Below are 25,588 nucleotides of genomic sequence, written 5' to 3'. Positions count from 1 at the left end.
ATTAGAATAGGTTGGCTTGGAAGAAGTCAGCAAGCCACCTTCATCCAGCATCAAGAATAGGACAAACTACCACCATCGTGTTTATCTGGACTTTCCTTAGAGTAGAAGAATGGCCAAGAGACCCCCTCCAAGGGCCTTTGCGTAGTTCCCACCCAGTCCACCCATGGAATTTACGTACACATCTTTTTGTTCCTTCTGAACCTTCTCAAAATTCAATAGGTAAGCTTATATCTAGATAACCCCCCAAAACCTTGGTGAGGTTTGAGTGCAGGCGTCCTGGGGCCCCATGTCTGGCCAGTGTCCGGCGGGTGAATGATGATGGAACTGGACTGGGTTCCTCGGCTGGCTAGCAGGTTTCGCTTATGCATCTATTGGAGAGAATATTCTGGGAGCCCTAGACCCCTTACCACCGCCACTAGTCAGCAGGTGCCTAGGGGTCGATGAGGGTTCAGGTAGTGCCTTTACTTTAAAGGATAGTCACTTCTTGTCACTTCTCTTTTTGCTTCTGTTTACAAATAAAAGAGGGAGCTCAAAGGGGGCCTCTCCCCATATGGGATGTTTCCTGACCCCGCTACCTACTGATGTTTGTGTCTGTTCTTTCCCGTGCTGTCTGGTCACCTCCATGATGTTCCATTCAAAGTTCACTGGAAAGGGCTCGAGGGTCTGTTTATTTGCTGTCATAAGTGACTGTGAGGCCTTTCCGAAATTTAGCTTGGGGTTGTGGGTAGAACTTTTATCCCACCAGGGATACCAAAGCAGGGCTCAATTATGGAGGCCGCCCTCTTGTGCCCTCCTCTTCTGTAACATGCTAAACCAAGTCTGGGCCCCTGGTTTTAGAGAGTTGGGCAGGAAAAGGGGAAAGGTCATTCTAATCCTTCCTAAAATGTCGCTATGGCCTATCTCATTGAAGAACCCATCGGAACAGCAGGCCGGGAGCCAGGTCATGTCTCTCAGTGCCAGCCCAGAGCAAACAGGTCCATTTAGGAATCTTGGGGATTAAATATCAGACTCGAAAAGTCCCAGGCCCGGGAGTAAGAATGGGCAAGAGATGTTCTACGTGTTGGTTTGCGCTTACTGTGGGCGCTGGTGACCACAAGGTGATTGTATGGCACCGTACAGGGTGAGCAGAACTCTTGCTGGCACTGTGGCATGCAGAGGAATCATCTTTGCAGGGCACACCAGGTAAGTGGCAAGCCAGTTGCATCCAGCTCTGAGGGCACTGGCCACCCCAGGCTCCATCTAGCTGCCCCCAGGGCTATGGGCGTCCAGATACCCACCCATGCGCACCAGCTGGGAAGCTCTGGCATAGTGTTACGTCGACTTTCCTAAAAGGGCACTTGTTCTTAACAGGGGTGATTCTGCACCCCCTTTGCCGTCCCTTTGCCGGCCCAGGGGACATTTGGTAATCTCTGGAAGCATTTTGATGGTCCTAGTTGGGGGCAGGGGGACACTGTGTGCTACTGGCATCTAATGGGTGAAGACCAGGGATGCTACAAACATCCTACAAGGCAAAGGACAGCCCTCCCCACAACAAAGAGTTATGTGGCCACGAATGCCACTGCTGTGGCTGTTGAGACACCACGTTTGAAGGTCGAAGCTGAGCCTGACAGAGAAAGTTAGGCCAAGAGAGGACATAGGCTCTTGGTCTCAGTAAGCCCAGCCGAAGAAATCTGTTCAAGGGTCATCGATAGATCCAAACAGAGCAGAGGCTCACCACTTTTCTCTCCTCTTGTTTTAAGATTTTTTTCTCCTCTTTTTTTTTTTATAACACCTGTCTTCCATCGAATTTATAGATTATTTTGCCTACTTCAATAACTTGTGACTTTACTTTTTTTCTTCTTGTGGATACTTCGGTCACTGGTGACCAAGAAGCTCAAAGCCAGGGCCCCAGGGTGAAAGGTAGACAACACCGTAGCCTAGAGTCATGGTCCCCAGAGATGGGGCTGGCTTCGGGGGACACAGAGGTTCCTGATCCCGCTGTGCAGAAGAGGCCCACGTGTCTGGAGAACATTCTCTTATATGCATCAGGCACTGAGTAACAACAACAACAACACACCATGAAACAAGGAAGAAAGAAAAAGAGGAAATCAGCCCATTCGGCTAGAGCAGAGAATTGACTAGCGTGAGGCCAGGAAAACTGTCAGCAGCAAACACTGTCTGCTAATCCCAGCCTGCTGTTAATCAGCGTCTCCCTGGCACTCCGGGGTATTTATTCTAGTAAAGATTTAAGCCAGTTTGTTTTCAAGACGAGCCATTCTAATCCCCTCTACTTAACTTTATAACTCAGTGCTGGTTACCAAGTTACTCGGGGAGCTGCCTGGAAAATCTCTTCTCCGCTCACAAACATGATTAACTTCTCTCAGCTTGTTTTTCCTGAAGTCTCGAGGGTAGTGCCAGCGGGACTAGGGGTAAAGCCCCTGAAGAAGGGAGGAGGAGGGGGAGGAGAGGGGGGAGGAGGGGGAGGACAGGGGGAGAAGGGGAAAGGAGAGGGATGAGGAGGAGGAGGGGGAAGAGGAGAGGAGAGGGATGAGGAGGAGGAAGGAGGAGGGGGAGGAGAGGGGAGCAGAGGGGGAGGAGGGGGAGGAGGAGGAGGGAGACAGGAAGGGAAGGGAGGAGAAGGGTAGTCTGAAAAGCAAGCACAAGGCAGAGCCAAAGCTTTGGCATCTCTGCTCACAAGGACCCAGTCAAAAGTTAGGCCGTGGTCTAGAGTTGGGGGCTTTTTTTTCTTTTTTTATTGTGTCATTGCATGTCTCTCCTTCAAGAGCACAGAGGAGAAACCAGAGAGGCTACAAAGGATCAGAGGGCCATGTGCATGGGGCTGGGGCACGATGCCAGGCTCTGCTCCCAATGTAAGGTTCAGGGGGACTTGGGCCATTGCATTTTTTTTTAAGATTTTATTTATTTATTCATGAGAGACACATGCACACGCACACACACACACACACACACACAGAGGCAGAGACACAGGCAGAGGGAGAAGCAGGCTCCATGCAGGGAGCCCGACACAGGACTTGATCCTGGGACTCAAGGATCACCCCTTTAACCAAAGTCAGATGTTCAACTGCTGAGCCACCCAAGCATCCCAGGCCATTGCATTTTAAAGCGTAGCTCTTAGCACCCAGCATGGCCTGTCCCCGGAGCCCGCTGGGTGCAGAGGGGCCTCCGGGCAACGCCCCCACGACCCTCCAGTCCTGCGGGTGACTCCCTCCCCCGGTACCCCCCCCCCTTACTGGGAGGCCTCCTTGCTCCCTCACAGAGCCACGGTCACAGAGTGACCTGGCCACGGGCCAGTCCTGGGGCACAGTGTGTGCCCCCCCCCACTGTCTGTGCAGGTGGCCTGATGACGGCATAGCACCCATGAGCCGGTTCAGCCACCCGCCACCCCTCACCCCTGGCTGGGACAAGCGGTCCGGGCCCTGGGAATGTGGGGGGGGGGGAAGCACCCAGGCCTCCCCCCCCGAAAGACCCCATCCAGGGCTCCTCCCGGCCCCACACCTGCACCTGCACCTGCACCTGCCCTCCCTGCGCGTCCCGGCGGTACTCACGCTGCTGGGGTGGAGCACCGGCAGTGGCAGCAGCAGCAGCGGCACGAAGATGACGAGCAGCAGGTTCCTGGCGCCGAGGAGGCCCCTGAGCAGGCCCATGGTGACCCTGCGCGCCCTCCCTCTGCTGCTCACCACCTCGGCTCAGTCCAGAAAGACTTCTTCAACCCCTCTGGGCTTCCAAGCGTCCTCTCCTGTCTTGGGGGCAGAAGAGGAGGACAGTGACAGCTCCTCTCTTGTGCACGGAAGCCTGGGCACCGGGCCTCGGGTTTAGGTGGGGTTGCTGAGCATCGTTCTCGGCCCAGCAGAAAGGCACCGGGGGAGGGTGATGGATGGAGGCATACTGGGGTCCCCCTTGGCTCGGTTAGCAGTACAGAAACTTCATCCTAGGGCTCAGGCAAAAGCCCCCCTAAGCAATCAAAGTCGCACCTCTGCTGCTGCTGTTGAGCCTTGAAGAAATCATCGACAGGCTTTAGAAACTGAAGACTACCGAGCACATGTGATAAGTACCCTCCATCAGTTTTCCTCTGTCTGATGGCCCGTTTGGGGCAGTACCAATTTCTCCTCTACCTCTGCTTGCTGCACCCCCTTCCCTTAACACGGGCCCCCAAGTTTGGCGGTGGCAGGTGCAGGCCTCAAACAGGGCTGGTCTTCTCTCCCCAGGATCTGGCACCTGCACTCGGTTCCAATTTCTTTCCTTCAAACTGGTTTCCCACTTATAATTTGCCTGGAGCCTGGGCCTCCAAAGCAGAAAAAAAAAAATCCCCAAGACTTTCCTTGCTGTCACGGGACAAAATCTTGCGGGAGGTCCACCTTAACTTTCCTTCACCTATGGGAAGCCGGAGGGAGCAGCAGCCCCGCCCAGGCCTCAGAGCCAATCGGTAGGTTGGAAAGATCCAGGCCGTATCTCTTCCAACTGCACTCCTTGGTTGGTCCCAGCAGGGGCCTGCTGAGTCTGCAGAACCCAGGCAACTTGCAGAGCTTATTTTTGTTTCTCAAACATCCTAGGGGCTGGAGTGATGATCATCACCGTAAGCATAATCCCACTCACGCAGAGCTTTCCCTGGGAGAGCCACTTCCTAATGCAGTCCTTAGGACCATGTGTTTGGTGGCAGGGAGAAAATGAAATCATAATTCTGGAGAAATTTGCCTCCCCGGGGTGTACAGTATTAAGCCCTTCAGACTTCGCTGATGACAAAGACCGTTTGCTTCAGCGTCTGAGTGAATACGAAGCATCTGGGTCAGCAGAGAGTGTTAGCCTGTAAGAAAGACCACAGACCTTTTTAGGGACATTGGGAAGGATAGCTACCTCTCTCGAAAAGTCTAGATGCCAGTCTCAGCTCAAGACCCCTGGAGCCCAGACATCAGTGGTCTTTCTTGATTGGGGTAGGGGCTCAAGTGCTCCCCTCTGAGGCTCTTTACGAAAAAAGAAGCGGAAAGCTTCCTTTTGCTGGTATGCAAGGAGGAAGGACGTGGGAGGGCAGAGAAGAAGCTGACGAGTTCAGGGTCAGGGCCCTAGCAGCTGTTGCACTCTGGAATTTCTGCTGCTTCGAGATCAGGAGAAGCTGTTAGCCTTTTTTTTTTTTTTTCAGAAGGGACACATGGCTAAGGTTACCCTTGTTTTCTTGAATTCGCAAAATGCAAGAACGGCACCCCCAGGTGTGCAGCTATACCAGTCAGAAATGATCCCTAGGCTAAAAGCAAAGTGACTGGAGAAGTGACTCCAGAAAACCAGTTCTTCTTGACTTCCAAGGCAGGTGCAATTATGGACAGTCCAGGTTCCCTTGAGGTTATCTTGCCATTGTAGGATGGGCGACAGCGACCCATCTCTCTAAACACGTCTTAAAGGCCCGCCCCAGTGGAGACCCGCTCCATTCGGGCCTCATTCTCGTGATGATTCTGAAACTCAGAATGAACCAGACCACACTGTGTGATGTCTGGGTGGCAAATAGTAAAGAGGTTGAAAAATAATAAACAGCGGAGGAAATCAACATCCACCACTAAACCCCTAGACCACTTCAAATTCCTTGGTGAGATAATCTGACATGACAAAGATTCCACTGAGCCTAGTAAACTCAATCATGACATTTTTATTACACCATAAGTGATTAATTGTTAAATAAAATTAGGTAAGGTGAGCAACACAGTTAAGACCAGTAGTTCTCCCTCAGGACTTTATCCATTTTTTCAGATGAAGAAAACATTTTCCAGAATACTGTGCTTGAGAAATACAAGGCAGGTTCCACTTAGATGAGGTATCTAAAGTAGTCAAACTCTTAGAAACAGAAAGGAGAAAGGCAGTTGCCAGGCACTGTGGGGCAGAGGGGAAGGGGGGATGGTTCCAGAAGTAGCATTTTTCTTTTTTTTTTTTTTTTTGCAAGATGAAAAGTTCTAGAGATCTGTCTGAGCGTTTCCATACCTCACACGTAGACATTCGGATGGAAAATCGCGCGTTGTGTTGGTGACCACAACTAAAAACACGTAAGGCGTTAAAAAGGGGTTAGGAGACTAAGGGACGCCATGTAGACATTTGACAAGCGTTTCATTTGAGACCAGTTCACCTGTAGAAACATATTCTGGCTGATTTATCACTGAGGTGATTCTCTTTTAGACTCGAGGTGATAGATGACAGCAATGCCCGCCACAGACACCACACCCCCAATGATTCGGTCTATGAGTAAATAGGGCAAAACGTGACCCGGCTGTGATCATGGTGTTTACAGTGTGGTATTAATGAGGCAAAAATGGGACAGTCCGTTTCTGTCCGGTCTATTACTTCACTGTTCCTTGAGCAAAAGGTCGGGTCTTGGGGTGGTGGTGGTGAGCGATATATTTGATTTTGCACCCAAATAAAGTTATTGTTATAAAATTTCTTGTGGGTAAACGATCACTTTGTGATCAGCCTAAAATAGTAATTAATAGTGTCATCCAGTTACTGAAAATGAAATTTTCATTTGCCTTTCAAAAGGTCATGCCCTTCTTGTTTCTTTTTTTTTTCAATCATTGACTGCCACGTAAATATGGGCCCCAATTTATGACTGCACAAGTGCCTTTAATTTTTTGCTGCTGGGTGAATGAACTACCATTTGATCACTGGTCCTAGGGACCATCCTCCCATTCATGGATCTCCTACCTGTCAAAGCAGCCATGTATATCATAACATGGTAGCCAGGGACTACAGGGTGGTCTTCCCACCCAGTGACTGGAAGAAAGTGCTCAGATCTATCCTGATGGGGGTGGGGCCCTGGGGTGGGATACAAGGCTCTGATGTCAGGCTATTGCACAATGTCGAAGGGTTGTGGCCTCTGCTCACCTACCTCCTCCCCATCCCACATCTAGGGAAAGTGCAAATAGTGAAGGCAGGCCATGAGGCTAATCTGCCTCTTGGGAAATCCTGACCCTGTACATTGACCTTTGTTTGAGTCACACAGTGATACCTAAAGGGGGTGGAAAGACAATGGGTGTCAGAGTGCAGGCAGGCAGAGTTCGAGTGAGCAAAAGTCAACCAACAGAGACTGGGAGATGCCTTGAAGAGGTGGATCCAAAGATAATCAGCATTGGGCCCCAAGAAAGAGCAGAAGAGACATCAAGTAAAACAAAAAGAGACCAGCTTAGTGACCGTGTGTCAAAGAGAACACATACTATTAGAGAGAAATTGAACAAAAAGCATGTATCAGAGACTAAATTTGAAGTTATTAATATACTGAGCCCAAGAACATCAGGATGTTATTTCTCCAAAGCGATCATGCAGCTTGGGCTGCTTGGCAATCATGTAGTCGAAGTTTTTAAGAAGTCCAGAGCAGCTTTAGGCATCACCAAGTGACAGTTGTTAAATACCCATTTCGGAATCAAATTTAGCCTGATAAGGTCTCACTCATGCAAAGGTTAGACCTCTTTCGGTGTTAGCCTCCCAAACCCAGCCGTCAACCTAGGGGAGCCAGAAAGATCTCTGAGCTGGTGAGGAATCTGTATGAGAGCCCAGTGCTTCACTGCGAGCAGAGACCTTCATCTACTAACGCTTATTTGACATCGGGTTGTAACAAGCCTAGCCATCCTGTTCTTCTACAAAAGAACAAATTGCAAAGGGCAGGCTACGTAGGCAAGAAAGAAAAAGTGCACTCTTAAGTCTCACAGTGAAGAAGGCGACAGGAGCTCCCATACACACAGAGTTAGCAAAGCCTGGGGCCTTCCAGGGCTGGTTGGGACAGTCCAACAGACCCCTCGGTCCTGCTTTCCTCTCTGTAATAGCTCACGGTTCCCTCAGTGATCATGGACATTTCAGAGGCCGAGCCCTCTTAGAGGTGTTTTATCCAACTCCATCAGGATTCTTCAAGAGAACTAAATAAAAGCTTAAGGTGTTTCGTATGTGTAGTTTAAAGAGATACCAGGTCAATATTGCTAGAAGGAAAGTTTTGGCATTTGAGAGGGGAAATTCCATCATCCGAAATATCTTTATTTGGAGCATCTCATTTTCTGATGGTGCTAAATAATTTCAAGCATTCGGCTAGGCATGGCCGTTGGTGCCACCTCCTCATTAGGGGGACCCTCTGTGCACTAGCTTGCTTTCTCTGTTGAGAAGACAAGAGCCAGGGCATGGCTGTTGGCAGCCTTTCTGCTTCTCCCCAGGAAGGCAGCCCCCTTCCTGTTTCTCCTCTGTGTTAGCTTAGCTTTCAGAGAAGAAGAATCAAGACATATAGGTCATTAAATTACTGCTTTTCTAACTGATTCTTCTTGGTGACTTTTGGAAAAGTTGAGAAGCCTATCTTTGACCAACAACGTATTTATCTGGCTATAGCTCTAGGTTGGCTTTTTTTTTTTTTAATATTTTACCATAGAATCTTTGGAAAGATGTTTAATCAACTCACACCCCAGAGGTCTGTCCTCCATCTTCCCGCCGTGCCCAAACCTCTGTGCTGGATCCTCTAGCTCTGGCCTTGCTCTAGGGTATTTGTGGCAGTCACTCAGTGTTGAGGCATATCCTAGACTTCCACATGACACTCAGCAAATCATTTGGCCTTTGGAGGAATCTCGAATTCCCACCCTTGACCTTTCTTCCAGCGCAGGTCACATGGTGACATGGGTCAACGTGCTTGTCAGGGATCTACAAAGGGCAAAGAACATGGCGCCACTTGTTTTACCTCCACTACTCTGAGTTGGTGGCATGTGCTTCGTTGCTGGGCTCTGTAAACAGAGTAGAGAAGGAAGAGTATTTGGATTACTGTGTGTGCTGGTCCCTGTCCCGTGGTCCTGGTGTGGGCCGGTCTCTCAGGGAGACCCTCTGGGGCCCGAGGACCGCATCAAGTCATGCCTCAAGGCCTGGAAGAGGCTAAGGAGGGACTGGGCCCAGATGTCCTTCTGATGCCCTTGGGACAGGGCTGTGCGGTAGGCCGTGTAGGCCAGGGTCAGCGCTGTCCTTTCAAAGTCCTCCTTCTTGAGGATGCCAGGGTGGCTGGAGAGGCTGGCGCTCAGCCGGCGGATATCCGGGATGTGCTTGGGGATCACGTCATTGCAGATGATATGGAAGTCAGCGGCCTTCCTCAAGGAGGCCAGCTCCTCGTCCTTGATGGCGATCTTCAGGTCAGGGCTGATGTCAAGTTCAGCTAGCAGGAACTGGAGAGAGAGACACGGGACGGAGAAAGACATGAAGCATTCGGGCATCGTTGAGGGCATCATTGCAATCGTTATCACAGATGTTCATTTAGGGCGGCTGCTGCCTAAAAGTTTCCAGTTCTGACCTTTCCACTGGCTGTGTCACCCCCCGAACGAGTTACTCAACTTCTCTGAGCCTCATTTTCCTCCTCTGTGAAATGATTAGTGACCATACTTCCCTGGGATATTGAGAGAAGTAAGACAAGTCACGACGACGTCTAGTACCGTGCCAGGCACAAAGCCACTGTTTCAGTGACTGCTTATTGTCACCAGTGGTCTGGACCACCGTGCCAGCCCCTGCTTCCCTGCCTCCCTCCCTCACATCCACCAAAGATCTCCTAAAGCATGAACTGACTATTTTGGGTAATCCAAGATCAGAAGTTGAATTTGAAGGATGCAGAGAATGGTGCTAGGAATGAAGTGGGATTCAGAGATCTGGCCACATTTTTCTCCTGTTCTTGAAGAGCAGCACAGAGCCTGCCACATGGGTCCCCCACTCCGTACCAGACTCATACCAGGAACTTAATAAATGCCTCTTGGATTCCGAGTTCTAACTTTCCTCCCTGTCTCTGACTCCTCCTGGCGCTAACCCACCCTCCATGCTACTGTCTGTGATCTTTCTAGAACAGCTCTGTTCATGTGGCTCCCAAGTTCAAGACTTGGCAAAGTTGGTTCCCCGTGGCAGGATCTGAAATCTCCCCTCCTCCCCCCAGCTCACTGCTCGGCCGCAGTAGGCTGTCTCTTTCCGAGCCAGACAGTTCTGGTCCGTGGGGGATATGAGAGGCCAGAGGGGAATTTCGGAGATGGCCATAGCTCCCCAGTTAACAGTTGAGGAGATTCAGGCCCAGAGAGCGATGGTGGCTTACGCAAGGTCACACAGCCGATGGGGGCCAGGGCTACAGCTCGGATTCTGAAACTGGAGCCTTATCGTGAACCAGTCTGAGCAGCTCTGGGGAGCTCCCCCGTGGTCTGCAGGCGGGGTGAGGTCTTTGCATGCAGTTATTGGGGACAGGGACACGGCTCTCCTCAGATGGTGGTGTGGCATCTCCTGACCCCCGCCCCCCCGATGGGTCCTGCCTCAAGGCCTGTGCCTGGGAATGTTGCCCTGCTCTGTTGCTTGGGTGCCTGTAGTGGCATCTCTGGGCCACATGGAAATCTCTAATTTTGCCTCCACTGAACTCCTGATGCCACCATGAGTGACCCTGTCATGGGAAGGAGGTGTGAGGAAGACCTCATTCTGGGATGGGCAGGATGGGATGAGCCCACCAAATTGTTATTTATTTATTTATTTATTTATTTATTTATTTATTTATTATTATTTATTTATTTATTTTACCAATTCGTTTAGACCAGGCCGTACGGCAAGAGGCCGCTCATCCTCCCACACTTAGGCTCCTTCTCCAAGAAGACCACAGAGAGGGTGCAATGCCTTTGGCGGGACTTGACCACTGTCCCATCTGCCTACCTCGTAGAGCAGTTCTACATCGTCCAGGGAGCTCTGCAGGACGGGGTTCAATGGCATCGATGAGGATCTCTTTGGCCGGTGGGCGGCAGGGAAGAGCACAGCTGCAAGAAACAAGAGTTAGCTCGGGGGGCCACTGCGTGCACGCGGCTTCCTTGCTCCCAGCTGGCCTGGAGGGTGGCCAGCCGGCCTGGGGAGCGACTGACTCCAGGTGGTGGCGGCCGTGAAGCGGGGAGAGGTGATAGCTCTGGTGTGTCCCCGAGGGCTCCCAGGCGTGTCAGATGTTACTAGCTCAGACCAGTGACTTCAAACCTGGCTCCTCATCAGAAGCGTCCCAGAAAGCCTTGAAAAATAGGATATGTATCCCCTAAGGCATTTATGTAAAGCAAACTAAAACAGAAGTGAGCAAACCAACAACCCCTTGCCCTCCCTAATTTAACAAAGGAGTTCTCTAATAATACGGTCCCCTTGATCAGTGTGAAGGGTCGGTTCGTGTTTGTGGACAACCCTTTTAATCAGAGGAGCAGACTTGCGGCTACTCCCCAGGCATCTGCAAGAGCTGCCAGGAATCTGAATACAGGTGACAACGTTCAGGAAGAGAGCGGGCACCAGACCCTGACACTTGGCCCTCGGGGTGTGTGGAGCTAAACTCAGGGCTTCCCCCAAGGGCCGGCGGACTTATAGATGCACTTGCTATGAAGTCAAGGACTTGCCAGTGTTATTCCTTGGTGACTGCATTTAGAAGTTGTAGCTGGAGGAAGATGGATGAGCCCCTGGAGGCCGGCGGGGGTGGGGGGGTGCAGGTGACGCGGGACAGGTGAAGGAGAAGAAAAACTGCTACAGAGTATGGGAATGATCATGAGAAATGGCAGTCCTCCAGGATCGTGTTGGGTGGGAGCCAACAGCCCCGTGTACCCCACGGCCCCACCTCGTACCAGAGCACTGCGCAGAAGTGACTGGTGATCTTGCTGCCAGCTGATTTAAAAAAAACAAAAACAAAACAAAAAAACGTGGATCTTCTTCAAGACACTTGATTGGGATCTACCAGAAGCCTGGACAGCTAGCTGGAAAAATCCACGAGAGACCTGGAGGTAAGTAGCGCCCCCCAAAGGTGTGTGAAGCACAAGCTGTGCAATCCTGTGTGACAGTTCTCCTTCTCGATGATGGTGCCCTTGGAACCATCCAGAAAGAGTCCAGTGTGGTCTAGCATACTGCAGTTAAAGAAGGCAGGGCACTGCTCAAGTATTTGGGGTTTTCTATTGCAAGTGATAAAAATGCAACATCTTCGATATGAAGGGCATTTCCTGAAAAGCTCACTGGTAGGCATCTCCCACCTCCTGGAAAAAGCTGGTCAGCAAGGCGTCGTACTGCTGTAATACTGTTTACTGTGTAAGTCATTTATTATCTACACCGCGGGCTCCTCATGGGCGAGGATACAGATGGTTTCGTGTTTCTGCACCCCCAGCAGAGCCCCGCAGGCTTCCGGGGTAGTGTGCAGGTGTTGGCGACCAACGGCCAGGGAGCAGTGGGGTAACCAGCTCTGCTCCCCCAGAGCCCTTCGGGGGAAGGAGCCAATGAATCGCAGAGCAATATTTCCTAGCCCAGCAGTTTAGCAAAATTTGTTTTCTTTGCCAGAAAAGTGCCAACTTCCCATAGAACCATCGATTTTAGGGCTTGAGAAGGCCTTCGTTTCTGTTCGCTCGTTGCCTCTCCCTATGGTGGCAGGTGGAGGAAGGAGGCCTCTCCTGCTCCCTGATTTGCAACCTTGACCGCACATTAGAATCACCCAAAGGTGTGAAGCCTGGGTCCCAGCTGCAGAGGTTTGGGTTTAATGGAACGAGAGTGCAAATGGGACCGGAAGATTTTTTTTTTTTGAAGCTTCCTAGACTTCTAACGGTGGCTTCTAGGGGCAGCCAGGGTTGAGAATCGGAGGGTGCTTGACCTGACGTCGTGCAGAAGGAGCTGCCCTGGCCGGATGCCGCTTGGAAGTTAACTCAGCGGTTCTCAATATTGACCCGGGAGCTTGGAGAATCCTGAAGGCCGAAGGCCAGCTCCCAGGCCAATGCATGGGCATCTCTGGGGTGGGTGTAGGCAGCAGGACTTTTTACAGCTCCCAGGTCCTTGCAGTGGGCAGCCACTGGGTTATCCAGATCCAGGGTCCTGCCACGAGGCACACCCCACACCCAACCGTGGGGGTCATCTAAGGAGACCAGGGCCATCATGTTCTTGGAGACAAATGAATAGAGGCACAAATAAGGTAGGTACTTTGACTCCACTTTCTCCTTGGTGGGAGAGGACACCAGGACCAGACCTGGTCCTAGACCAAGACGTGGCCTGCTTCTTTCTGCATGCCCTTCTTTTCTTCTTACCATGAGAGGGTGGATGAAATCTCATTCTCGGGATAGGATCTGAGAGCAACTTTACTTCTTTAATTCTTCTCCTGGGATTCCATTCTTACTGTGAAATTACAGGTATTGTTCCTTTAAAAAAAAAATCACACCCCAGCAGGTGAAGGGGCTAGGAGGGGATGAATGGCCTGTGCATGGAGCCCTTTCTGAGATGGCCGCCTTCTGGGAAGTTCTTCATGGTGAAATTGTCTCCCTGTGAACGCCAACACTCCTTTAACACCCCCCCCCCACCAAGTGGACCCTGACTCCTCAAAGAATGGGGAGGAAAATGGTTGTGGATTCAAAACTCAGCTGGATAATGAAAATGCTGTTGTTCCCAAGAGCCCTTATTCTGATTCCTTGAAAACTGGTAACACAGTTTGGGGACGATCGTAGGTGTCAGCCTCTAGACCAGGAGGCAGATCGTTGCCCCAGAAAGTGTGTGCAGGGAAGCACAGAAAGCTGACGGATGGATTCCTCCCTCCTGGTTCTCCGGCTCCACCTGCTTCCACCACCTTCTGCCGGAACTCGTCCCCATGCTGGGGCTGCTGGGACAGCGGGGCAGGCAGATGCTTTCGGACGGCGCTGGGTGTGCAAGTGCAGCCGGCCCTGGGCCCAACGTCGGAGAGGCCCGGGTCTGACTTTCTGTGAACAGGGGGAGGCCCGGAGAGTGTAAGTTCCCCTTTGCGGAGATGCTGGAGGCAGGGGTGGACACAAGGCATGTCCGGGCCACAGTGAAACATGTGGGTGAGAGGTTAAATACACAGTCCCTCCAGATGTTCTCGTCTCCGACAGCAGAGGCTGGACTCCCAGACATGTGAACGGCCCAGGCGGGAGCTGAGCAGCTCCCGGGAGCAGAGCCGTGCAGACTGGAACCAGCCCCGCTCCCCCGGGGGGCCCTTCCCTGCAACCCCGCCGCCACTGCGGCCCCCGTCTGCCCTCTGCAGCCAGGCCCCCCATTTCACATCTTGCCATCTGGCCCCCCGAAAATGTTCCTTGGGGTGGCCCGCTCCTGGGAGCAAGGGGGGACGTCTATGCTTCCCCTCCTTGACCTCGAAGTCTGCACGAGGCTGGGCTCCAAGGGAAGGCTCAGTGTATGGGTGGGGGTGGTTTTAAAGGATTTCAAAGCCAGGGACTTCTAAAAAGCCTAAAGAAAGCCAAACCAGCCACGGAGACCCTTCAGGCTTTGCTGAGCTTTCCCCTTTCCCCTTGCCTCTGCGGGGGTCCCTGCAAGTCCTGCTGCCCGTGCACTGTGGGCGATCAGTGACCTGCTCGGGGCAGCATGATCTTCAGCAGGCTGATGGCAGGGAGTCTTGAGTGCTCCCCACGGATGGCCATTAGCCACGCAGCTTCTCTGAGAGAAGGGGGGTAGCGGGGCGCAGTGTGCGAGGCCAGAGGCTGGAGAGGGACCTACTTGCTAAATGTCATGCACATGCACTAAGATAGTCCGGGAACCGGATCCAGAGATTGCAGGGGCCTCTGCTATGGCAGGTCGTGTCCAGCTCTTCTGCTGGGAGATGCATTCGGACCGCAGGCCGAAGGGGTCACAACGCGAGCTCAGCTGCCATGGCAGCTCGTGAGCCCACTCCTAGCTGCACAGTGCACCGTCAGGTGGGTACTAACGTGCCTTTTCATAGATGAAGAAACGTGGAGGTTAAGAAACTGGCCCTAGGCCACCCGATTTGTTTGTATCACTGAGATTAAATCGAGACCTGTAGGCTCCCAAACCCTATCTCCCTGATAGGGACGGAGGACAATGCTATCTTCCCGCAGGTGTGGCGCCTGAAGACTGGGCTCAGGGAAGATAATGTAGTTCATTATGGATGAAGGCATTTGGTATAAAACATATTCTGAAATGAATCACATGTGATTTTTTTTTTTGAGTGAAAGAGTGTGTGTGAGCACAGGGAGGGGCAGGGCAGGGGCAGGAGCAGTCCTCAAGCAGACTCCCCGCTGAGCATGGAGCCCAATGCAGGGCTCGACCTCACGACCCTGAGATCTTGACCTGAGCTGCAATCAAGAGTCGAATGCTTAACCAACTGAGCCACCCAGGCGCCCCATCATTCTATTCTTTTTTTTAAAATATTTTATTTATGGGGATCCCTGGGTGGCGCAGCGGTTTAGCGCCTGCCTTTGGCCCAGGGCGTGATCCTGGAGACCCCGGATCGAATCCCACGTCGGGCTCCCGGTGCATGGAGCCTGCTTCTCCCTCTGCCTGTGTCTCTGCCTCTCTCTCTCTCTCTCTCTCTCTCTCTCTCTCTCTGTGTGACTATCATAAATTAAAAAAAATATTTTATTTATGTATTCATGAGACACACACACACACACACACACACACACACACACAGAGGCAGAGACACAGGCAGAGAGAGAAGGAGGCTCCATGCAGGGAGCCCGACATGGGACTCAATCCTGGGACTCCGGAATCATGCCCTGGACCGAAGGCAGACGCTCAACCACGGGGCCACCTGGGGATCCCCAATCATCCTATTCTTAATACAACTAAAGTGATTCTGTGAAAACATAGGTCAGATGCTGTCACTCATTGTCCAGAACCTTCAATGGCTTTCCATCTCACTCAGTGTGAAAGCCAAAGATCTTCAAATGTCTACCAGGTGCTATGTGACTTGACTTCTTACCACCTCTCCGAGCCTGTTATTCCCCACCGGCTCCTGCCACCCTAGCCACAGGCCGCTTCCTTGAGCATTACCAGGCATGCTTCTGCTGCAGGGCCTTTGCACCTCTGTTTCTCCTGCCTGGACTACTTTCTCCAGCAGTCGCTTACTCCATGTTTCCTCCAGGCCATCAGTCACGCCCTCAGGGACACCCTCCCTGACTTCTCTATTTGAAAATATAATCCTGCATACTCTGTCTCTCATATATTGTCATCCAGCACACCAGAGGTCTTACTTACATACGTGTTTATGTCAGTTTCCCTTACTAGGATGTCAGCTCCCTGAGGTCATGGGATCCTGTCTGTTTTTTTGTTTTTTTCTTAAAGATTTTATTTATTTATTCATGAGAGACACACAGAGACACAGGCAGAGGGAGAAGCAGGCTCCACGCAGGGAGCCTGACGCGGGACTCGACCCTGGGACCCAGGATCACACCCCGGGCCGAAGGCAGGAGCCAAACTGCTGAGCCACCCAGGGATCCCAATATCCTGTCTGTTTTGCTTGATACTGTATTCCCGGCACATAGCATCCTGCCATGACTATTGAAGGATTAGATGATCCCATAGAAACACATTAACTACCCTTGTCACTAAACTCCACCCTTTTCAAACAGAGTGCTTTACTAAATCCTTCTCTCCGGCGTGGGCGGGGGGGGGGGGGGGGGAGCTCCCTCCCTTTTTTTTAAAAGCTGGGTGTGGAGCCCTATATGGGGCTTGAATTCGCAACCCTGAGATCAAGACCTGAGCTGAGATCAAGAGTTGGGCGCTTAACTGACTGGGCCACCCAGACGCCCCTCAATTCTTCTCTATCTAACAAGTTGATTCTAGAACTTATTTGCAGTTCCAAGTGCTGGCTAATTATCAAAATATAGATAAGGTCTGTCTCTGCCATCCCCTCCCTTTATCTCCCAGGAGCCTGTATTCCTCCCTAGGAGAAACTACTTTTTTTTTTTAGAAGATTTTATTTATCTATTTATTCATGAGAGACACAGGGAAAGAGGCAGAGACACAGGCAGAGGGAGAGGCAGGCTCCATGCAGGGAGCCCGATGTGGGACTCGATCCCACACCCCTGGGCCAAAGGCAGACGCTCAACCGCTGAGCCACCCAGGTACCCCGAGAAGCTACTTTTAATGATCTCAATCAAAGGCCACCAGCTGTCTCCCCTACACTTTAGCCCATCCAAGTCTTCTTGCCCAGACATACGGACAAAAGTCTCCCTAAGTGGAAGGGCCTATCTTTGCTTTGCAGCCTGACCTTCTCGTTGACTTTATGTAATCTGGGATAAAAATCTTCCTCCCCCAAATCCTCCAAATATGTCTAATAGAACAGAATGGCATTAAGGCTAACCATGGCTCCCACGTAACTGTACACAGCATTTGTACCAAAGAGCTTGCTGGAAGGGATTCAGGGCCTGCACACCATATCAGCCCAAACCCAATGATATTTTCAACGAATCCCTTGAAGCGACTCAATGGAAATGGCAATGGGTGTGGAAAGGAAAAACTTCCTTTATGAAAGATCTTGGGTGGGGACGCCCACCCTCTCCGGGGTGGTGAGGGAGGGCAGCCAGACCCTGATGCCCCAGACATGGGTTGGCTGCCAAAAATCCATCTGTCGCCTTCGAGCTGAGTGATCTGGGCTCGTGGATTGCTTGCCCATCCTCTATCTTCCTACCTGCGGATGCTCAGAGGAGCGCCTGCCCCATGGAGGCACTGCGGCCGTGCAGGGGGGCGGGGGTGCGCCCAGCTACGTCCTGTTAGTCAGTCAATACCTGTTGAACACGGATCCACCAATCACAGGCCCTGCCCTTCGTGGAGTGTTCATGACTGGAAACACACACAGCACTAAAAGGGACTCCTGACAAAGACAATCCACCTGCTAACTGAAGGGCCGTTCTTCCCTATGAACCTGCTTTTAAAAAGAACAATTTACATGTGTTTAATAAAAACGCTTATTTATAGTATTTAATACATATCTTTCTTTCTTTCTCTTTTTCTTTCTCTCTTTCTTTCTTTCTTTCTTTCTTTCTTTCTTTCTAGACTGGTTAGTTCCCATCAGCCCCCCAAAGGGCACGCTGGCAGGACCTGGGGGCTTGGGCCAGATGTGTCCAACTTCCGGGCTGGCCTCACTAACCACAGGTGAGTCATCTGGGTCTCAGTCCAGCTGGTGGGGCTGGCATGGAAAGCTGCCTCCCAGGGCGGAATCCTAGAGAGCACTTGTAGGGAGAGGCTGTCCTGACAGAAGGGTGTGTTCCTTTTGGGGTTATTTCTACATTTCCACTTGGGGCAGGGGGTGGGAGAGGGTGGAGGCCTGGGTGCTGGTGCAGGGATGGGGTGGGTGGTGGTGGTGGTGCCGGAGAGGGGTCCAGGGCGGGGGGAGAGGGGGAGGTGTTGTAGGAAGAGGAGGAGGACCTCGCAGGGAGAGGTCGTCCTCAGGCTCTATGGACAGGGAATTCCTCTAAATTAGGCCTGGCACTGGGGTGGGGGTGGGGGTAAGGATGAAGGCGAAAGGAACAGTTAAGTACATTTGGAAAAGTTGTTTTTTTACTTGGGTGTGACTCCCATTCCATCTTTCAAAAACGGCAGTTGGGTATTCCTTTTATAATTAGGAAAAAATGTCAAAAATGAAAAAAAAAGTCAACTACGTGGAAGACTTCTGATGATGGTTGGAGGGACTCTATCACTTGTTGACTCCAAGCCCTGCCGGGAACCGCTAATCCAGCGCTTAACAAAGCTGCCCCCTCATGGCCTCTGGTCCAGCTGTGCAGGCTTCCTGTCTCTAGATAGATTTGATATTATTATTTAGGAGCAGACCTTCCCCGGGGAGGGTACAGCACTGGCTCCCAGGACGTTGCTGATAGAACCTTCTGTTGAAGGAGAGCCTCAAACTTTCTTCAAGGAAAACTTGCCATTGGTTTATATGGTAGGTGATCACTCACATTTATAAGCCACTTCACCACTTGCAAAGCGTGTTATTCACATTTTGGATATGACCTTCACCATGCGCAGCGAAGATAAGCTTTGATATGGTTAATATGTGACCTGTTAGCTCAGAGAGGTTAAGAGACTTGCCAGACATCACACAGCTAATTAGAGGCAGGGCTTAAATCTTTGAGTTCCTTGCAGGATTGCCCATGACGTGGCTTTGGTATTTGCAAGCCTTGTTATAAAGCGAATTATCTCATTTGGCTTTCTAACGGCCTCTGCACTGGGGGGCGGGGGGGGGGATATTATCCTCTTTTTCTAATAGACAAAATAGGGAAGGGCCCCAGTAGCACACAGGGTAAGCGGCCTAAGGTAATGCCAAGGTCTCTTTGCTTTCCCAAGTGTTGCCTCTAAAGTCTGTGCACATCACGAGCAGAGAAGGGATGTGTGGGTGATATGACCAGAAAAAAAGGAAAATGCTCCATTAATGATTTGCCTCTAAGTAGCAATCATTTCACAGCTCAGCTAAGAGAATTGGCAAGTCCCTGATCTCAAGCCTGAAAATGAGGGAATAGAATCCGAATCAATGCAGCGCCCTTTCAGATCCGTGTCAGATCCGTTTGCTCTGTGCTGCTCGGTTCCAGTTCCGCACTGGCTGCTCCTTCCTTCCCCAACACTCTCCTGGAGAACCTGGAGGCTCAGCCCCCACCCCCACCCCTCCCTCCAGGCCAGCCCTCATCCTGTTTTGGATTTCTAGAAACACCTAGGAGCCTGACTTCTTTTTCGGGTGCTTTTGAGGAGAGAGACCTCAGTTGACTTTGGGCAGTGGGGAGGGTTGGTGAGCTCTGCACAGAGAGGTCCACACTCCTGCTCCCTCAGTCCCCAGCAGCGATCAAGTCTAATTGGCTGGACGTGCTAACTGGAGCCTGTATTCCAACTGGAGCCAGTCCTGGGCATAGGAAAAAGATGCCACATGGTCCCAAGGGAAGGGAAGTTGGCCATGAGGGAACAGCCTCGCCGGGCTCCCTCCTGTTCCAGGTGGACCCAGGGGCCGGTGGGTGGGAGTAGCAGTCCGGTACGCACGTCAACGCCAAAGGGTTACTCTTCCCCTCCTGCCCCTGGGCCAGCTCTCCCCAGCTGGAAGGGTGTCGTCCACCCCAGCTTGGAAGCAGCATGGAGACCTCCATGTGGACAGCCAATGCCCAGCGTCCCTTGTTGGGGTCCCCCGGGTAGCAGGCCTGTTGCACTGCAGCACCCAGAGTCCCACGATGCCAGCATCAGGTACCTGCCCTTGACATGCCCTGCCTGGCTGTAGCTGCTGGGTGAGGGGCGTGGGGGGCTCGAGGGAGTCTGCTCAATCTTCTTTGAGGCAAAGAGGTCAGAAGGGGATGCCCTCTGCTTTCTTCACCTCGACCAGGTGCCCTCAGTGGCTTTGATATTTTGCAGTGTCCCATCCATCCTCATCAGCTTCTAGCACCTTCTAACACATCAGGAAGCATAAAGCAATTGGCAGAGGAGGGATAAAAGAGAGGAGGAGTGCAGGGCTTCTAATTTCCTTTTGCCAACTTACTCTTTCCCCCTCAAATTCCCAATTGTATTTAAGAAAAGAATAATGAACATCAAACAAACAAACAAACAAACAAACACAAAGCCACTTACCCCTGCTCCACCTGTGGGACACAGTGGCCTGGGCATCGTAACACAACAGCAGAAGCAGCAACGTCTTCCAACACATCTTTTCGTCCAAAAAGGTGAAAAACTGTCCGCAAACCCAATGGGACTTCCGGAGCTACAGGTATGCCCCTACTGGTCCTCCCAGGGTGAGGATACAGTTCTTACCCCCTTCCCTCTGCAGAGGTGCACAGATGCCCTCTCCTGCCCCAGAAGGGTGGGAGAATAATGAACATCAAACAAGGGGGGGTCGGGGGGGTGGGACAGGAATTGGGACCTCTGCTAATTCGACTCTCTCCGGGATTGGGGACTGGGCTTCCACAGAGAGACGCTGTTTTTGAGCACATCTGGAGTGACTCACGGGGCATGTGATCTCCTTGGCAGTGGGGTGGATAAATATAATTTCTGTACTTGAGTTCCATGTGTTGGATGGACCCACTGGAATTTTTCTTTAACAAACAGACTCGTGGAACTTGTTAGAGAGCCCGGCAGAGAGCTGGCTGCTGTCCCCGTCCACACACACACACACACACACACACACACACACACACACAGCAGAGCCAGGGGCGAGGGCTGCAGGAAGAGCTGGGAGGCTTGGTTGGCAGACACTGGGGCTGCCGGGCCAGAGTTGCCTTCAGGACAGCAGAGTCATTGTGGTGTCTGGGCTGAGTGTCACTTGTGGCTCTTCCATGGAGTTGGTGCCTCGGGTCAATTCCAGGAGCCTTCCCCACCCAGCTGGTGGCTGGATGGGGAGTCAGCAGTGGTGAGGAGCAGAAGCAGAGCAGGGCTGTGGCGCCCAGGTATGGTGTATGCAGCCAATGACCCAGGGACCCACAGTGATCCATGACTGCCCGATTTTTGGACTGTGTCTAGCTGGGCCCAGGACCAACCTCTTTGATTCCCCCAAGCAAAATGGTAGAGTTTTTCCATGATCTTTTTTTTGGGGGGGGGAGTACTTACTTAATTAATTAACTTTTATCGAGGTATAATTGACATGTAACACTGTGTACGGGGTGGTGATTCAATTTGGCGCACTTACATATTGCAATATGATGACCACTGTAGTGTTAGCTAACGCCTCTGTGGTGTCACCTGATTATTATTTCTTTTTTGTGGCGAGAATATTGGAGCTCCATGGTCATTTTTAAAGTACTGCCATAGACAGACAGACATCGTGTTTTTTTGTCTCATGCCACTTCTTCACCTTCTCTGAAATTATAGATGTGTAATGCTAGAGCTTCAAGGACATTTTTGGATGACTTGGCCATGTGGGTTTCCAACCTGGGGAGGAGGTGTCCGGTGTGAATGGGTCCTTGGGGGAGACCTCAAGGTCTCTCTGCTTTGATCAGAACATCATTTATGTTTTAAGATTTTATTTATTTGAGAGACAGAGAAAGAGCACGAGCAGTGTGGAGGAAGAAGCAGGGAACCCCACATGGGGCTTGATCCCAGGACCCTAGGATCATGACTGAGCCAAAGGCAGACTCTCAACCGACTGAACCACCCAGGCACCCGCAGAGCTCCTTTTTAAAATTTGTTATAAAAAGTTGCCTGAAAAACAAACTTGACTATAAGATGTGAAAACCCCTGATCCTACTAATATTAACAATAGCCTTTGGTGCTTAATTTGTTTCAGGCACTGTGCTAGGTCCTCTCCTTATCTTGATTGATTTAATGCTGGCAGCAAGCTGTGAGGACAATACAGGACTGCACTCCTGTCCTGTAGACATATAATGTGAGTCCCAAATGTAATTTAACATTTTCTGGTAGGCCGGTTAAAAAAAGGGAAAAGAAACAGTATTGCAGCCATCATAATAATACATTTTATTTGACCCAATATATCTAAAATATAGGCTCATATATGTCATCAATATAAATATCAACAGGATATTTTCTTTCAAACCAAGTCTTTGAAATCCAATGTGTATTCCCCACAGCACATGTCGGTTCAGACCAGCCACATTTTAAGTAGTCAACAGCCACATGTGACCAGCGGCTACTGGTCAGAGCAAAGCTAGAAGGCCAGAGGGCAGGTTCTGGAGCCAGATCAACACAATAAATTTAATTAGCATTTATCACCTCACAAAAGATTTATTGTCTTAGAACTGTCACATGTACAATTGTCACATGTACAATCAAGTTCTATTAGTCGTACTAACCGTGATGTACATCACATCCCCAGGACACATTTATCTTATAACTGGAAGTTTGTACCTTTGACTCACCTTCACCCATTTCTTCTACCTCTGGCAACCACCAGTCTGCTCTCCGTTTCTTTAAGTTTGTTTTTTTTTAGATTCCACATATAAATGAGACCATATGGTATTTGTCTTTCTCTCACTGGCTTATTTCATTTGGCATAATTCCCTCAAGTTCCAACCATATTGTTGCAAATGGTGTGATTTCCTTCCTTCCTATGGCTGAAAATATTCCGGTGTGTGTGTGTGTGTGTGTGTGTTTGTGTATACACAAACCACATCTTCTTTTCCATTCATCTGCGGTGGACACTAGGTTGTTTCCATGTCTTGGCTATTATAAATAATGCTGCAATGCACATGGGATGCAGATGTCAGCTTTAGATAGGGATTTCATTCCCTATCTACTTCACACCCAGAAATGGCATCATTGGGTCATATGATAATTCTATTATAAATTTTTTGAGAACCCTCTATACTATTTGCTACAGTGGCTGCACCAGTTTACATTCTCACCCACAGCGCTCAAGGGTTCCCTTTTCCCCACATCCTCACCCGCACTTGTAACTGCTCGTCACTTTGCTGATAGCCAGCCTGACAGGTGAGGTGATATCTTATTGTGGTTTTGATTTGGTGGTGACATGTATGTAACATTGTGTACAATGTGGTGATTCGATTTGGTGCACTTACATATTGCAATATGATGACCGCTGTAGCGTTAGCTAACACCTCTATCATGTCACATGATTGTCGTTTCTTTTTTGTGACGAGAACACTGGATGTCCTTGATCATTTTTAAAGTACTGCCATAGACAGACACCGTGGTTTTTGTCTCGTATCACTTCTTCACCTTCTCTGAAATCTATAATTTCAGAGAAAGTGATGAGTGTAGGTGAGGGCCTTTTCATATACCTGTTGGTATGTCTTCTTCAGAAAAATGTTCAGTTCCTCTGCCTGTTTTTTAAATCAGATTGTTTGTTTTTTTGCTGTTGGGTTGTATGAGTTCTTTTTTTTGGGGGGTATGAGTTCTTTATATGTATTGCATACTAATCCCTTATCAGATATATGATTGGCAAGTAATTTCTCCCATTCTGTAGGTTGTCTTTTAATTTCGCTTTGGTTTCCTTTGCTATTCAATGTACTTCCTTTTTAAATTTACAAAGATAGCCCAAAGGACCTAGCACGGGACTGGGCACTCTAGCTTCCCATGGAATATTTGTGGACTGTTGAGGAAACAGAGAAAGCTCCAGCTCCCCCTGTTCTCTTGCCAACACTTCCACGAGTGCGACAGTACTGGGGAGGGAAGATGGACATGACTGCCTGGCCACATGGAAACCAGGGCCAGAAATGATACTCTTGGCTTCTAGTCCTAGACTTTTTCATTTGTAGGCTCCAATCACCAAACTGTTACCTACTAATTCCTAAACTGGATTGAGGATTGGCTTTTGGATTTGGGTTGGGAATGAATGTATTTGTAACTAATTTCAGTTCATAAGATGATGAACTAGGCCTTCTCTCCCACTGCTACAACTTGGCAGCAGGAGGGAAATGCTTCATTTCTTTGGGAGCCTCATTGAAGCCTTGGAAAACCCTGGCCTAATGCACTGATTCTCCTCCCTCCCCCGCTCTCCTCATTTTTCTTGTTCGTGCTGCAATTCTGCACATGCAGGTAAGACTGGCAAGCAAATGGAAACATTGCCTTTTGTGACAATACAGTAAACCCACAACAATGGAGCTTCACGGAGTTACTGCTTATGTAAAGAACACTTAGGGGTTGGGGAGGATGTGCTACTTAAGGTAACAGTTTTCAAGGACATTCTTGTCCCTGAACTCCCAGTGCATGTAACCTGTGTACCTCTTGTCAGCACCAGACGCTTTACAGCTTAGTTACCCTGACCATTTACTGAATTCTGATCACACATTTTATTTCATTCAGCTTTTATAGCAATTCTGTTCAGTGGAGACTATTATTAAAATAGAACCCATTTTACATATGACAAATCAAAATCTAGAAAAGATAAAGAGCTAGGGTCACACAACTATGAAGTGGTGAGTACTCCCATAGCCTACCTAGCAGGGGCTGAGATAAAAACATGGCACCAGTAAAGCAGCTTCTACACGTTGGAAGCATGCTGTGGCCTAGGGACTGCTGGGCTGGGCCCAGGTAATAGGGAGTAATGGGTGGGGGAGGATTCTGTTCATTTTGAGGGTTCCAGCACAGAAGCGACACGGTCAACACCCATTTGTTTTGTTGTTCACTCCTTCATCTTTTTTTTTTTTTTAAGATTTTATTTATTTGTTCATGAGAGACACACAGAGAGAGGCAGAGACATGGGCAGAGGGAGAAGCAGGCGCCCTGAGGGGAACCTGACGTGGACTCGATCCCAGGACTCAGGGATCACACCCTGAGCCAAAAGCAGATGCCCAACCACTGAGCCACCCAGCTGTCCCATTTGTGTAGTCTTTGAACATCAACTCCATGCCAGGCAGTAGGCATACCAAACCAAAGGAGACATGGTCCTTGGCATCAAGGATCTTTATTCTAATCAGGGAAATAGACACCTCCATAGGTATTTAGAACATGCGATGTTAGAGTTAATGAGGGACGATCCTATGGTAGTAATGAGAGGGGAGGGTTATCTGGGAAGGCTTCTTGGAGGAGCTGACACCTGAAATAGGATGGGTTTGATTTACTTAGGTTGTGGGAGAAGGGACGGTGGGGAGTGGGACAACCTGAAAAATGGCACAGAGGGGAGAAACAACTTGATGTGTATGTGGAACTTAAAGTGGTGGTCTTGTTGAAAGACCAAGGGTGAACCAGGCAGCAGCGGGAGGCAGGCTGGTAGGGAGGCAGGTGTCACCCCTGGATGGTACTCTGCCAGGAACAGGGAGTCCTGGAGGCCACCACCAAGGGAGTGAGGTGGCTAGGCTGCTGAGGGTGGATTTGATAGGGTAGAGACCAGTCGAGGAAGGAGCAGATGCAAAGTTCAAGGGAAAGATGCTAAGGACCTGAATCAGGGCAGGGGCTAGTGGTGAAGGAGAGAAGGGCATGGTTTGAGAAAGACTGAAGAGGTAAAATCAGG

At 50.3% G+C, this 25,588-nt stretch overlaps 2 protein-coding genes across 2 annotated transcripts in view; both read right to left on the bottom strand.

Moving 5' to 3' along the window:
- Positions 1-3,644, bottom strand: part of SLC13A4 (solute carrier family 13 member 4) — a 41,798-nt gene extending 38,154 nt beyond the window's left edge. The window contains exon 1 of the mRNA XM_055335258.1: positions 3,546-3,644. Within this exon, the coding sequence (XP_055191233.1) occupies positions 3,546-3,644 (99 nt within the window). The remainder of the gene's footprint in view (positions 1-3,545) is intronic.
- Positions 3,645-5,612: 1,968 nt separating this feature from the next.
- On the bottom strand, positions 5,613-20,604 carry FAM180A (family with sequence similarity 180 member A). Its single transcript, XM_055335474.1, has 3 exons — positions 20,299-20,604; positions 10,657-10,757; positions 5,613-9,152 (listed from the first exon to the last, which is right to left on the bottom strand). The coding sequence occupies exons 1-3, from the start codon at positions 20,372-20,374 to the stop codon at positions 8,808-8,810; spliced, it is 522 nt and encodes a 173-aa protein (XP_055191449.1). The 5' UTR covers positions 20,375-20,604; the 3' UTR covers positions 5,613-8,807.
- Between the last annotated feature and the right edge of the window lie 4,984 nt (positions 20,605-25,588).

Source organism: Nyctereutes procyonoides, unplaced genomic scaffold, assembly GCF_905146905.1.
Source record: "Nyctereutes procyonoides isolate TBG_1078 unplaced genomic scaffold, NYPRO_anot_genome, whole genome shotgun sequence".
Classification (NCBI taxonomy): Eukaryota; Metazoa; Chordata; class Mammalia; order Carnivora; family Canidae; genus Nyctereutes; species Nyctereutes procyonoides.
The sequence above is the reverse complement of the archived record's forward strand: the minus strand, read 5'-3'. Positions and strand labels throughout refer to the sequence as shown.